At 37.4% G+C, this 16,607-nt stretch overlaps 1 protein-coding gene across 1 annotated transcript; it reads right to left on the bottom strand.

Moving 5' to 3' along the window:
- Positions 1-1,507: 1,507 nt before the first annotated feature.
- Positions 1,508-15,547, bottom strand: LOC139125283 (uncharacterized). The gene is made up of 6 exons (XM_070691366.1): positions 15,508-15,547; positions 12,247-12,323; positions 10,898-11,050; positions 9,472-9,636; positions 5,813-5,947; positions 1,508-2,423 (listed from the first exon to the last, which is right to left on the bottom strand). The coding sequence occupies exons 2-6, from the start codon at positions 12,284-12,286 to the stop codon at positions 2,221-2,223; spliced, it is 696 nt and encodes a 231-aa protein (XP_070547467.1). The 5' UTR covers positions 12,287-12,323; positions 15,508-15,547; the 3' UTR covers positions 1,508-2,220.
- Positions 15,548-16,607: the final 1,060 nt, after the last annotated feature.

The raw sequence follows: 16,607 nt of genomic DNA, 5'->3' as shown, positions 1-16,607 counted from the left end.
GTCTACAATAAAAAAAGGCATTACATGAAGAAAGTCGTCTGCTAGCTAGATACTCCAGCAACCCCTCATCTATTTCTAATTTTATACTGCCTAGCCATCGTGGACGATCACAACTCAAAAGTAGATACATGGTCTAGTATGGCCAGTAAACGTTCCAATATTCTTGAAAAACGTTGGATTTTACACAAAGGAAATGGATTTTACAAAAAGAAAATAGTTTTTTACAAAAAGAAAATGTGTTTCTACAAAAAGAAGGTTTTTAAAAAAAGGAAATTGGTTTTTCAAGAATACAATTGCAACGTCTGGTAGTCCAGCGAATCCAGGTTGCATTAACCACAGCACAGACCATACCCTTTGTTGCCCGAACTGAAAAGTGCGCCCTCATGTCACAATTTGCAATGGTCCAAGACAAAAGGAAAAGGAGATAAAAGAATACGGACGAAAAACAAATAAAAAACTACTAAGGAAAACCGAAGTTACTAAATATAGGAAAATGTGAAAGAAAACGCATGAAAAGCAAGAAACCGTGGCCCTAAAAGCTCCCGTACTTTATCTCTCGGAAAAGGTGACGGTAATCTTTATTGAACACTCGATGCCGCCTAGTCTGGCACACTGTCCACTCGCCAGGGGTCATTAGTTCGACCATAGTCTCTGTTTTCGAGGAGAATCAAGCTTCCCTGACAAGAGACCTCGGCAAGCAAAAGTGGATCTCGCATGTCAGACCTAAAACCTGTCTCTGCGCTGTCTCTGCGCAACCGTTTTATGAAAAAACAGGTAGCTGGCGTTCGTGGCGCAAATCCAGCGCAGACGCAGGTTTGAGATCTGGCAGGCGAGACGAGATACCGCACGTCTGACGTCCATTGAAGAGAAAAGTTAATTAATATCTCTACTCTGAAAGATAAACTACCTCTTGTGAAATATATTTTTCATACTTTACTTCCTCCTCCAGCAGCATAGACAACTTTGTTAATGTAACTACGTTTGAGCTTTGTAATTTTGCCTTACCGCACTCCGTGTGTTGTTGAGCAATGACTGTCACTAGCCACAATTCACATAGAAATATAAAACGATCTGAATGATACTGGAAGCATTTCAAAATGTTTACGCGTTTGGTTTCCCTGATAGTTAAGTTTGTGGCCCAGTTATCTCTTGCATACATAAACCAAATCGTTTCAGTATCACGGTCGAAGCGTATTGTTGTTTTCCTTTTTAAGTATACTTCTGATAGATATCTTTGCCAATTCTCTATGAAACAATAAACTACATTGACGGAAATCTCAATCATGCATCTTTAGAGCATTACGTCTGGAAACTATGGAATATACTGACAATTATAGCGAGACAATATAACCGTAGTCTTTAGATACCCATGATATCCATGTTTTATTGTTTTACTGTCATTAACAATGTCACAAGGACGCGGAGTGACAAATATCGACAAAGTCAGGTTAGTGGTCACACTGAGAATTGAGGCACCGAATGTTAAAAGACAAACACACAATCGGTATGTCATCTGAACCTTTTTACAAACATTAGAATATGCTATAACTTTGCATAGCAGAATGTACCAAAAGTTTGCATAGCAGGCACATGATAATGCGACAGTAGTAGATGATATGTTTGTTAAACTCTTCATATCCAGCAATTATGACGACTTTTTGATGAAAAACGAAATCCAATCTGCCTGCTCATCTGCCCAAAACACTGGGAATTTACGATTGTAACAGAAACCCTACATCAGAAGGAAGAACTGTGAAATATACTTCCTTGCATATACTTTCTGAACTATGGGATCATTATAGAAATTATATTTTTCGTATGTGGAATATTTATGGCACAATATTTTACACATTCAGTGCGGCGCCATGAAATGGAATTATATACAATGTAAAGTATATGCTAAAGTGAAGATACTCATTGAGAGTAGATAAAACAATGTCACAATTCAAAACAGAGAAATGATTATAATATTATGTTATGTACAAGATGTTGAATAGATGCTGACGTTATACATATATTTATTAATGAGGATTCTAACACGCTAGTTAGTATCCCGGTACAATCTAAACACAGCTTTGCTTTTCAGTAAATATCTTCTCAAAAATACCTGTCATACGAAAGTAATTAATTTATCATTGATTGTTTACATCTACCATATAAATTTGAGCTAAACATAAATGTTTAACTAAAGGTTATGATACGTAGAATTTACTAAGTGAACTAAACACGTGATGCAAGGAATAACATGGCGACCATGAGAAATAAAGAAACCGTTGAACAAGCTGCGCCACCTGGGTAGGCATTACATCCCTCTTCTCTACAACTATATGCGCAGTTTCTTGACAGAGTATCATCCTCACAGTCACCACCATCATCTGCTGTGTCGCTAGTACAATAGCGATAAGTAACGTCAGTGAACACCCCTGGATAAGAGACAAGAGGTAATGCAATAATGAATACAGGGATATTCTCGAACCACACTAAATGTTTGTTCCGAGTATACGAACAAAATGGAAAGTTTTGGAACATCGGTATTTTTAGCGGGTTAAATACTGTATTTATGTTCTATATCGTTTCGCAATGATGCATTAAAAACCGTAATAGTGAAAGGGGCCGCCAAAAAAAATGGGAAAATGCAAAACATTCTAAACTTTGATTGCAGTGTCTTTCATATAGATTAGGATTACAACTTTGATTGCAGTGTCTTTCATATAGATTAGGATTACAACTTTGATTGCAGTGTCTTTCATATAGATTAGGATTACAACTTTGATTGCAGTGCCTGTCATATAGATTAGGATTACAACTTTGATTGCAGTGTCTTTCATATAGATTAGGATTACAACTTTGATTGCAGTGTCTTTCATATAGATTACGATTACAACTTTGATTGCAGTGTCTTTCATATAGATTAGGATTACAACTTTGATTGCAGTGTCTTTCATATAGATTAGGATTACAACTTTGATTGCAGTGTCTTTCATATAGATTAAGATTACAACTTTGATTGCAGTGTCTTTCATATAGATTAGGATTACAACTTTGATTGCAGTGTCTTTCATATGATTAGGATTACAACTTTGATTGCAGTGTCTTTCATTAGGATTACAACTTTGACTGCAGTGTCTTTCATATAGATTAGGATTACAACTTTGATTGCAGTGTCTTTCATATAGATTAAGATACAACTTTGATTGCAGTGTCTTTCATATAGATTAAGATTACAACTTTGATTGCAGTGTCTTTCATATAGATTAGATTACAACTTTGATTGCAGTGTCTTTCATATAGATTAGGATTACAACTTTGACTGCAGTGTCTTTCATATAGATTAGGATTACAACTTTGATTGCAGTGTCTTTCATATAGATTAGGATTACAACTTTGATTGCAGTGTCTTTCATATAGATTAGGATTACAACTTTGACTGCAGTGTCTTTTCATTAGGATTACAACTTTGACTGCAGTGTCTTTCATATAGATTAGGATTACAACTTTGATTGCAGTGTCTTTCATATAGATTAAGATTACAACTTTGATTGCAGTGTCTTTCATATAGATTAAGATTACAACTTTGATTGCAGTGTCTTTCATATAGATTAGGATTACAACTTTGATTGCAGTGTCTTTCATATAGATTAGGATTACAACTTTGACTGCAGTGTCTTTCATATAGATTAGGATTACAACTTTGATTGCAGTGTCTTTCATATAGATTAGGATTACAACTTTGACTGCAGTGTCTTTCATATAGATTAAGATTACAACTTTGATTGCAGTGCCTTTCATATAGATTAGGATTACAACTTGATTGCAGTGTCTTTCATTAGGATTACAACTTTGACTGCAGTGTCTTTCATATAGAATAGGATTACAACTTTGATTGCAGTGTCTTTCATATAGATTAGGATTACAACTTTGATTGCAGTGTCTTTCATATAGATTAGGATTACAACTTTGATTGCAGTGTCTTTCATATAGATTAGGATTACAACTTTGATTGCAGTGTCTTTCATATAGATTAGGATTACAACTTTGATTGCAGTGTCTTTCATATAGATTAGGATTACAACTTTGATTGCAGTGTCTTTCATATAGATTAGGATTACAACTTTGATTGCAGTGTCTTTCATATAGATTAGGATTACAACTTTGATTGCAGTGTCTTTCATATAGATTAGGATTACAACTTTGATTGCAGTGTCTTTCATATAGATTACGATTACAACTTTGACTGCAGTGTCTTTCATAAGATTACGATTACAACTTTGATTGCAGTGTCTTTCATATAGATTAGGATTACAACTTTGATTGCAGTGTCTTTCATATAGATTAGGATTACAACTTTGATTGCAGTGTCTTTCATATAGATTAGGATTACAACTTTGACTGCAGTGTCTTTCATATAGATTAGGATTACAACTTTGATTGCAGTGTCTTTCATATAGATTAGGATTACAACTTTGATTGCAGTGTCTTTCATATAGATTAAGATTACAACTTTGATTGCAGTGTCTTTCATATAGATTAGGATTACAACTTTGATTGCAGTGTCTTTCATATAGATTAGGATTACAACTTTGATTGCAGTGTCTTTCATATAGATTAGGATTACAACTTTGATTGCAGTGTCTTTCATATAGATTAGGATTACAACTTTGATTGCAGTGTCTTTCATATAGATTAGGATTACAACTTTGATTGCAGTGTCTTTCATATAGATTAGGATTACAACTTTGATTGCAGTGTCTTTCATATAGATTAGGATTACAACTTTGATTGCAGTGTCTTTCATATAGATTAGGATTACAACTTTGACTGCAGTGTCTTTCATATAGATTAGGATTACAACTTTGATTGCAGTGTCTTTCATATAGATTAGGATTACAACTTTGATTGCAGTGTCTTTCATATAGATTAGGATTACAACTTTGATTGCAGTGTCTTTCATATAGATTAGGATTACAACTTTGATTGCAGTGTCTTTCATATAGATTAGGATTACAACTTTGATTGCAGTGTCTTTCATATAGATTAGGATTACAACGTTCACCTAAAAATGGCGGTCTTTTTTGAAGGAAACCACGTCGGAATGAGAATATATCAACGTGTCAAAAGATCACAACTGAAATAATCTGGTTGCATTCAGCAAATCTTACACTTAAAGCAATGTAAGGTCATCATTTTGTACACTGAGTGACTTTATACAAGCATTGTACGTGTTCTTAACATCACAAAAAGGTGAAAAACGAACGACTTTATCCGTTCAATTGTACGTACAGAGAACTTTCTCTTTGACAAAGTTAAAATTTGTGCATACTACATAAGAAGAGAATCAATTGACAGTCAACACCACACATTACACGGACTGAAACACGAGGGTATATTCAGTCGACATCTAGTTATCAAACTTGCGTAGTGGTAATACTACATTGTTTAGTGACGACGTAACAGAAGTTACGAGTGTGGCCTAAATCATTGTTTTATATTCACGCGTATAAAGAAGGGATATAACTCGAGTCTTTATGTTCAGGGTTTACGCCATTTTAAAAAAAATACTTGGCATTGAAGTGTGATGAATTGATTATAACCCAGTATCAACTATTCGTTGTAGTGTGTCAGAATGATCGTATGGCTTTTGTAGTACTCGACTTGGATCACTGTCTGCAGCACAAATTGCACTGACAAGAACTAAAAGTGACTCAATATGATGATCAAAGATTACTTTGAAACAATTCGTATCCACTTTACTGCCAGGTATTAGCTATTCCGTAATTTATAGGTTGACAACAACTTGGACAAATATACTCACAGCTGTCATAATCAACGCGTAAAGCCCCACATTCTTGTTCTCCGCCAAGACAAGGGTGTAAATTGTCGTCGTTGGCTTCACATGGCATAATCGTGCTGTCATCATCGGTATTGCATTGATGGCAACGATGGTAACCTAGCAACCAAAAGATATTAACTTAAAATAACGAGAACAGTGTCATACAAGAGCTAGTGCAATTTACGTGGTTGATGAAGCAACTGCTATGTGACGAACAGATTGCTTTTAAGTATGCAAGTCTGAAGTATTTCTTGATAATTAATAAGTATTATTAAATACTATCAAATCAGTGTTTTCACGGTATAACATTTGACATGTACCGGGTAGAGCTGTAGAAAAATGCTAGTCTATCATGGTTTAAAGCAAATACGTACTTGTTATAGAGGTACTAACCGAACATTGTACAGAGCATTGTTAATCAGCCGGTAACATGCTACAAAAGAGGACGAAAATACTACCTGTATCGTCTGCATAACAGCTATCCGTATCGTTACAAGTACACACGTAACGAAAATCCTACCACTAGTACAGAAATTTGCGAAAAATTTGTGAGAAATTGACAATTTCTCACTGTATCACTGCGAGAAGTAAGTGCGAGAACTGTGCTTTCTCGCATGCATCTGCTAGAAATTGAATTCTCGCAATCATTCATGCGAGAACTATGTTTTCTCGCTCTGCATCTGCGAGAAATTATGAAATTTTTGTGAAATGCTTACAAAGAAGAATACAATTTCTCGCAGATGCAAAGCGAGAAAACAAATTTCTCGCTGATTGATTGCGAGAATTCAGTTTTTCGCACAGAGTAATATCATAGACAGAGTGGCAACACTTGCATGCCTTTTGTTCCATGGTCGTCTGGGTAGACTATTGGCTTTTCATATTAAAATGAGCTTAAAAGGTGTTAAACTTTTTGGAGGCTTGGTTTGTGGTTGATAATTACACGAGATTATGCGAAACATACGACGAGATGGCATCGTACTGCCAGTCGCGTAGCAACCATAGTTACTTTGTGAGCTCTCAGGCCAGAAACACTGCCTCACGCCAATCAAAACATAACACGCCAGCAGTTTCATAAACATGTCCTTTCTTGGCGCACGTGTAAAAGACGGTATGACTGACCGTAAAACCATTGAGTAAAACCAGACAGTATCGATAAAAGACTTTCAAATTTGGTTCAAACACACTCATTATATATTCATAAAAATATGAGAGGAATTTTTAAAACGGTACAACCCACTTTCCTGAAGCTCAAAACACTCCCGTTTTCGCCAGCACATCAATTCCGATCAGCACCACACGACAACAACAACACAAGCTTTGTCGAACATACTTTCGCTTAACAATTGGTGAAAATCCGAAAATTACCGAAGGGTGCATGGTCGGCACTCTTCGGAAAAGAGAGCCAAGAGCTTCGTGAGGCGAGGCAAACATGGATTGCTTACGTAACCGCTTCACGCCTTAAACAATAGCTGTTGCCACTCTGTCTATGATATTACTCTGTGGTTTTTCGCAGATGCTTAGCGAGAAAACACAGTTCTCGCAAGCTGATTGCGAGAAAACTAAATTCTCGCTAAGTTATTGCGAGAAAGTTATGTATTCTCGCGAGAAAGTGTCCATTTCTCGCAAATTTCTCGCAAATTTCTGTACAAGTGAACCTGTATCGTCTGCATAACAGCTGTCCGTATCGTTACAAGTACACACCTAACGAAAATCCTACCTGTATCGTCTGCATTATAGCTGTCCGTATCGTTACAAGTGCACACGTAACGAAAATCCTACCTGTAGCGTCTGCATTACAGCTGTACATATAGTTACAAGTACACACGTAACGAAAATCCTACCTGTATCGTCTGCATAGCTGTGCGTGTCGTTACAAGTGCACACGTAACGAAAATCCTACCTGTATCGTCTGCATTACAGCTGTACGTATCGTTACAAGTACACATCTAACAAAAATCCTACCTGTATCGTCTGCATTACAGCTGTACGTATCGTTACAAGTACACACCTAACGAAAATCCTACCTGTATCGTCTGCATTACAGCTGTACGTATCGTTACAAGTACACACCTAACGAAAATCCTACCTGTATCGTCTGCATTACAGCTGTCCGTATAGTTACAAGTACACACCTAACGAAAATCCTACCTGTATCGTCTGCATTACAGCTGTACGTATCGTTACAAGTACACACCTAACGAAAATCCTACCTGTATCGTCTGCATTACAGCTGTCCGTATAGTTACAAGTACACACCTAACAAAAATCCTACCTGTATCGTCTACATTATAGCTGTACGTGTCGTTACAAGTGCACACGTAACGAAAATCCTACCTGTATCGTCTGCATTACAGCTGTACGTATCGTTACAAGTACACACCTAACGAAAATCCTACCTGTATCGTCTGCATTATAGCTGTACGTGTCGTTACAAGTGCAAACGTAACGGAATCCTACCTGTATCGTCTGCATTACAGCTGTACGTATCGTCACAAGTACACATCTAACGAAAATCCTATCTGTATCGACTGCATTACAGCTGTCCGTATAGTTACAAGTACACACCTAACGAAAATCCTACCTGTATCGTCTGCATTACAGCTGTACGTATCGTTACAAGTACACACGTAACGAAAATCCTACCTGTATCGTCTGCATTACAGCTGTACGTATCGTTACAAGTACACACCTAACGAAAATCCTACCTGTATCGTCTGCATTATAGCTGCACGTGTCGTTACAAGTGCACACGTAACGAAAATCCTACCTGTATCGTCTGCATTATAGCTGTACGTGTCGTTACAAGTGCACACCTAACGAAAATCCTACCTGTATCGTCTGCATTACAGCTGTACGTATCGTTACAAGTACACACCTAACGAAAATCCTACCTGTATCGTCTGCATTATAGCTGTACGTGTCGTTACAAGTGCACACGTAACGAAAATCCTACCTGTATCGTCTGCATTACAGCTGTACGTATCGTCACAAGTACACATCTAACGAAAATCCTATCGGTATCGACTGCATTACAGCTGTCCGTATAGTTACAAGTACACACCTAACGAAAATCCTACCTGTATCGTCTGCATTACAGCTGTACGTATCGTTACAAGTACACACGTAACGAAAATCCTACCTGTATCGTCTGCATTATAGCTGCACGTGTCGTTACAAGTGCACACCTAACGAAAATCCTACCTGTATCGTCTGTATTATAGCTGTACGTGTCGTTACAAGTTCACATGTAACGAAAATCCTACCTGTATCGTCTGCATTATAGCTGTAGGCCTACGTGTCGTTACAAGTGCACACGTAACGAAAATCCTACCTGTATCGTCTGCATTACAGCTGTACGTATAGTTACAAGTACACACCTAACGAAAATCCTACCTGTATCGTCTGCATTATAGCTGTACGTGTCGTTACAAGTGCACACGTAACGAAAATCCTACCTGTATCGTCTGCATTATAGCTGTACGTGTCGTTACAAGTGCACACGTAACGAAAATCCTACCTGTATCGTCTGCATTACAGCTGTACGTATCGTTACAAGTACACACCTAACGAAAATCCTACCTGTATCGTCTGCATTACAGCTGTCCGTATAGTTACAAGTACACACCTAACGAAAATCCTACCTGTATCGACTGCATTACAGCTGTCCGTATCGTTACAAGTACACACGTAACCTTCGTAGATACTGTAAACAGCTCTGTTATCACATTCGTTGTCAAGATCTGCAAACTGATTGCTGGTGGCGCAACCTCGCTTCACATTCAGTACTGGTGCATCGCTGAAAACAGCTGTTGTGGAAACAAAAGTAAGGCTTGAAGTTTTGTTTCCTAAGTTTATACTGCACTTCTGTATTATTTGCAATCAAATCGTGGACGTAATCTACTCAAAGAACTTACAGCTGATTAAATCTTTTCAGTATATCAGAGAGACAATTTATCTTACTTCATAGAGCCTTAGAATGTTGAGCTATATTTATTCACTTTATGGAGTGACTGTGATTTATGTATTTCAAGTCTATCAACTGTGAATTAATTCTCACAGCAACTGGAACTATTTTTGCACGTTTATAGCGTTCTTCTTCTTTTCTTCCTTTGATTTGTTCCTGTACCTTTATCTCAGTATTTGTCTGTATTCTATTTGCCACTAAGGGAGCCATCATTATTTACGGCCTGGGGGATCGGAGGAATTTCATCGAAAACTCCGAAATTTCGAGTAACATCCCCCCAAACCAGGATGAATTTGAGTAACTCCCCTCTCTAACACAGGAATTTTGACTGACCCCCTCCCAACCACACACACACACACTTAGAAAAGTTAAATACCAATAAATGTATTTGTAAAATTTACAAAATACAGCAACAGTAAAGACCTTTCGAATCCTAATGAAGCCTACTAGATTATCATTAGTTACCTCATGACAGTTGAAAAAGGTGAAACTATCAAACTGAAGTTCAAAGGCACAATAAAATACAGATATAAAAGCTCACGCTATAACCATATAGTACATGTATATTGTTTAATATAGATGGGTATCACGACAGGGTTTTCACTAGGATATCTGACTTGGCAGAATTTGAAAGTACAAGGGGAGAACACGCGAGAGGCTGAGGGGAGTGTGTCTGAGGGGCTTTCTCCTAGTTTGTATGGAAAATTTTGAGATATTGATGTGTGCAGTGGTGCAGTCTGGTGTAATCTGAGAGGCGTTTTTAATTTGTTTTTTTACTAAGTAAAACTGTTAGAACACCCCAAGGGGGAGAGCACGGGAGAAGGGCCACCTCGAATCGAAAATTTTGAGAACTTGATGTGTGTAATGATGCAATCTGAGAGGTGTTTTAACAAAAAATTGAGTAACCCCCTTCTTCCTCTCCACATTTTGAGCAACCCTCTTGAAGTTTTCAATTTTTGAGTGACCCCCTCACATTCCTCCGAACCCTCGGCCGTAAATAATGGCGGCTACCTTAAGCCATGTTTCTGTCTAACGTTGTCACTCTGCTCCTGTTTCATGGACGCCCTCTACCCAGGCCCCCTCCCCTCGATTCCCCTACTTACATGATTCATAGTAAGCATAGGTGTAGCACTGAGTGTCACAACTAACGGTAGTGATAGACGACGGGTCTGTGAGACAGGCTCGATTAGTGTCGTACCAAACTTCATCGTAGTCACATGATACACATTCCAGAGATTGCACACAGGTTGTATACACTGTAAGGTAATTCGAAAACAATTTGACCATATTAATTCGGTTCAAGTCGCGTCTCACGAGATCAAGTCGACATGTGTCACATTACATTACTGAAAAAAGAAAAGATTTCTGCATAACCTATTTAATGGATGACCCTTCTAGATTAAAGCATTGGATGAGGATCAAGGAAAATCACGTGTTTTTTTCTCTGGAAATGTATTTTTGAAAGACAACTGATAACAACGGAAAATGCAAAATTCGGCAGAAGATTATCCATATCTGGTCAATTGTTAGTGAGCAATATCCAATATCCAATGACGAATCATTAAAGGGACAAAATCGGCCATTTTTCATAAATTTCGTTGGATACGCGACACTATTTACGTTGTTTGACATGTTGAAAGATACTGAATGAATGGATGACCATGCATATATTCGACCCCGGTTTTAGACAAATAAAATGAAACCATCCCGAAAAAGAATAAATGGTCATGACAATTTGTTCTTTCTCTAGTCGGTTTCATGTATCGTCTAAAACCGCGGTCAAATATTCATGGTCACCCATTCATTCAGTATCTTTCAACATGTCAAACAATATAAATACTGTCTCATATCAAATAAAATTCATGAAAAATGGCCGACTTTGTCTCTTTGAACCAAATTCTATTCAACTGATTAATTAATACCGGTAGTCTATATATGCCAACACGTTGATGTCTTGAAAATCTTAAAGTATTTCATGAAATTAAAGAAAAGGACATATCTCACATCATTGCAGGCTGTGATGCTGGTGTTAAAAATCAGAATTGTGAGATGATGAGGAATCGTGAGGATTGTTAAATCATTGGTTCTGATTGGTCAGAATATTGTATTTTGACCCGATGAAAGGCGGTAGACGATGCAATTATGAAAAGATGAATTTGAATGTATCATTCAAACAAATACCTGAATGGATAGCTTCACACTGATGGTTTATAACATTGCTGGAAACTTACAAATTCACTACAACTTAACGTTAAGGATTATCGACTAGTTTCAAAGCCTAAAATGTCAAGCTTGGAAATCAATTCGAGAGAGCAATAGAAACGTGATGTTATGAATGTTCTGTTTTGCAGGCAACAATCGCATGACTGTGAAATAAAGAGCTTGGACTGCGCATGTGGAACAACGCACTTAAGGTTTGTGCCATGAAGTTTTATATTGTATAATGACTTACTGCAGACGAGTAAAATTGAGAGTACAAATGCCTTTTCCATCTTCTCAAGTTGCAGTGGAAGTCTTCGAACTAATAATCTGAAAAAAGTAAACGACGTTGTAGTTTCAATGGCTATATAGAAAACAGAGCTCTATAATGGACATTACGTTTTAATCTGTAACTTGTAGTATGACGTCAGAAAGACTGAAAAAACCTTCAAAGGGGCTTTATCCTCAACGAGTTGATTAAAACAGTTTTAGAAACTTTCGTTTACCTGTAGAGAGTCGAATCAAGACAAGGGGAAAATGTTTGTAAATCATTAATTACTCATATTTAAAGGAAAGACATAGAAAAATAAATGACATTGTAATACAGATTAAATAATAAAGCGTTAATCAATCAATCAATCAATCAATCAATCAATCAATCAATCAATCAATCAATCCAATTATTTGTAAAGAGCCAGTATCCTTTGTTTCCATAGTTCAGAGGCGCTGAATAGTTATGAAGCAAACGCTTCAGTAAATAAGTTTTAAGATTACTTCTGAAGCTAGTGGAAGATAAAGCTGAAGCTAAAGGAAATACTTGTGTGAAAACTCCGTCTGATAATAATGCGAAGACATGAATTAAAAGGTATACGACGGAATCACAATATATTGGATGCAGGGATAGATCTTTTCTACGATAAATACCCCAGTACACAATAACTGTCAATGACTAGGAATTACATTTAAATGATTTAATATGTCATTTAATGAATATAAATTCTATTTTCTCATTTCTTTTATTTTCTTATTACTTTATTCAAACTGATCAACAAATCGTCCAAACTCAACAAGCAAACTGAAAACGATGAACGCCACTAAAACACACCAAGACAGATCAAATTAGAAAAACAAACGTCTTATTAATTTGGAAAAAAAAATACGGTAAACGCTGAAAATTCAATAGTACATCAGAGATCGCCAATTATAGCGATATCCAGAATACTTTCATCTTCTGTTTCTCTCAATATTCCCCGTCAGCAACCTTTTCTTTCCTTTGTTTGTATGCAAAACCCGGTCCCTCCAAAAATCGTGGTGAAACGTAAGAAATCTATTGAAAGCACGTACGCCACACACTGTCATGTGACCTAAGAGTGCCGTAGCCATAACAACAAAGATTTCAAAACCTACAAATAGTATGGCGTCATCTACTTAAATTTGATCTGTACAGTGTGATTTATTTACGTGCCAACAGTAGCCTACAAACACATAAGTTTGTTGACCCTCCACTCCTCTGTAACCTACTTTCATAACGAATGTCTGGACGCATGCGTCAATCTCTGAATGCAATAGGCTTTTCTAGCGACTTTATGATAGCTACTTCACAGATATACTGGACTCACTACATTATTTTAACAAACAGAAACAAAAAAAATCTACAAGCATTGCAAACCGTGGCTGATGATAATGGAAATATTAAATGTTCGTTACATTATTGGAAGACACCACAAGTCCATCAGGCAGAAATGATAACACATTTCAACTATTTGGACGAAACGGGGAACGGCAAAATACATAAGCTTAGTCATGAAAAGTGATACCACGGTCATAGCAAATCTTATACAAAATATGTCTAGCGGAGTATGGCTCGCACGCAGGACGACGAAAATTACTGACAATGTTGTTCTGACGAAAGCCATGATGGTGATAGCTAACACAAAGTTATTTGCGCATTTTACCGATTGCCTGTGAACAAGAATTTAAGTTTTTTCTAAAGACCATGTACCCTTTCTTTGTATATGGTCAAATACCCGATAAACAGAAAGGCCTGTAACCCAATCTTCTTCACGTTCTCGATTGGTTGAGCCAAACTAGGGTAATTGTATTACAAATCGTGAAAGCGTAGCACATCGTAGCATAGTCTGGCAGAGACCCTGCGATTCGCGTTCTTCCCTGTTAGAACACGCGCGCGCCCTTCAGAGACGCGACGCGAATCCCAGGGTCTGGACGTTCTTGCAAGCGACCGGTTGGATTTCTGCCTGATCCGGGTACTTTATAGAACTCCGCACATCCGTTAATCAAAATAAAAAAGACAAGTACCATAGCCAAATAAAATGAAAAATGAAAAATAAAAACATACCGCGTATATAAGTGTACCAGCTACTAGTATATATTCTCTCCGCCCAGTTAGATAGATGTTTCTTTTGACGTCACTGCCCTTATGAATATTCATATACTTGCAAAAACGGACAGTCGCTGTGTCTGGCAGCGCGTGCTCCTAGCTGCACAGCGTAGCCTTCGAATGCAGGCCCACCTTGGGCGCGCACAAAACAAGGCACAGCGACTGTGGAGAGTCTAATCGTAGCACATCGTAGCTCAGTGGAACGGGGAACAGGTGTGCGCGCGCATGCTCAAAACTCACCACAATCACGTCTCTATTTACGATCTCCATGACGACAAATGCCCGTACGAAGGACTGATAGTTTGACGGTTCGTTTCCTCTCTAAGCAAATGGAATACTTTTTCCACCTGAATATGACCTCAATCACTGACACTGTACATTTAAAAATACATTAAATGTACGCCATTTAAAACACTTTATCGGTACCTTTCTGCATTCTACAATAGTACTTATTGTGTACTTAATAAAATCACAAACAAGCCAACAAATAAACAAATACACACATCCGACATTTCTGACATTGTACATTTTTAAACGAAGTACCATGCCATGCAACCTAAATACATCCACAATAACATTCAGGATACAGGCAACGCTATGAAACTTAATTGTATCTACGGAAAGCAAAACGACTTGATTGAGCATGATTGCGTTCTGAGTAAACGCTACAGAAAGTGTCTTCCAACAAACGTTGATGTAATCGTTCATGTAAAGATTAATGCTATGATGTAAAATACGAATAGTGACAATTTTCAAAATGTGCGTTTCCTAGTATGTATCGCCTGGTAAAAAGTAACTTTAGGTCGTTAAGCTGCTTACAAACAAATCAGGCAGAAAAAAGATGAAATTTACGGAAAATTCATAATCTGGCAGAATTGTTAATATAAAATGGTAAACGTTCATTAAGTCCGATCTATTTGTGATATCTTCCCTTATAAAAGTTAATTTTGTTAAAAGAACGAGAATTATGAATCTCGACAAAGTTCAATATATTTCAGCAATGTAGGTGACAATCTGCCTCCATGTTGAATTGCGAATTATTAGCATTAAAGGTTAAATGAAGTATCTAAAATTTGCTGAAAGGGGACAAAGTTTGAATCCGAACGAAATACCTACCTTAAAAATGTCCCTTCGTTGTCTTGCTGTAACTGAACGATGCAATGTGATAATGTACACATATATGAAATAGGCCAATGGAAAGGCATTATTCAGCTCCATGACAACGGACTCTACCATATTCCCATAGGGATTTCTAGTTGTGATAATTGCCGTTGAGTTGCGACATTTTGAAGTAAGTAGCAGGAGCAGTTGAATCCAATACTTTGCTTTATTAGTAGATGGTTTACGCTGACTATATGATTAAATTCTGAAACGGACACTTTCTACAAACAGCCAGTCTAATTCTGCCCTGACCTACCGAACCCCACTACTGAGTTGGTAGTTCAGTTGAAACAGACCCAGATATGATGAATGGTAAGGTCATGTCATTGTTAACGGTTCTATGTACCTGTCGATCTGTTATTAGTGTGTCGTCAAAACAGTTTCCATTGAATCATTGAAGTTAACATACTAAAGTATAGCATAGTGATGGTTTATAAGATCTTGGTACTACAAGATTCATACCGGAAATTATCCGCAGATTATAACGCTGACTTTTTCTACCAAGTCACAAATATACTGTGGTGCCATACCATTTAGAGCCTTAAAGACCTGCACGATAATTTTGAAATTAACCCTGGCCTTTACTGGAAGCCAGTGTAGTTGGATCAGTGAGTCAGTCACACCATCATACTTTCTCAGATGCATTACCACTCTTGCTGCATCATTTTGGACACGCTGTAATTTATTAAAATGCTGATTTGGCATGCCATATAAGATTGAATTGGCGTAGTCGAGGTGGGAGCTAATGAGAGCGTGAACAAGAATTTCAGTAGTGTCTTGATTCAAATAATGACGAATACGTCGGAGGTTGTATAAGCTGTGACTGGCTTTTTTACAAATCTGGTTGACATGGTGCTCCTTCGACAAGGTCGAATCAAGATATCCTCCTAAATTACGAAACCTTGTTAACAATTTTGATTCTGTCATTACCAATTTGAACATGGTCACAAGTTAATCTGGTGAGCTGTTGTTTGGCACCAAAATCAACAGCTCTGTTTTGTTATTATTAAGTTTCAACCTATGTTCCAACATCCAAGTTTGAATACCACAAACAC

The sequence above is a fragment of the Ptychodera flava genome (assembly GCF_041260155.1).
Source record: "Ptychodera flava strain L36383 chromosome 3 unlocalized genomic scaffold, AS_Pfla_20210202 Scaffold_25__1_contigs__length_14229661_pilon, whole genome shotgun sequence".
Lineage (NCBI taxonomy): Eukaryota > Metazoa > Hemichordata > Enteropneusta > Ptychoderidae > Ptychodera > Ptychodera flava.
This window is presented reverse-complemented; position numbering and strand designations above follow the sequence as displayed.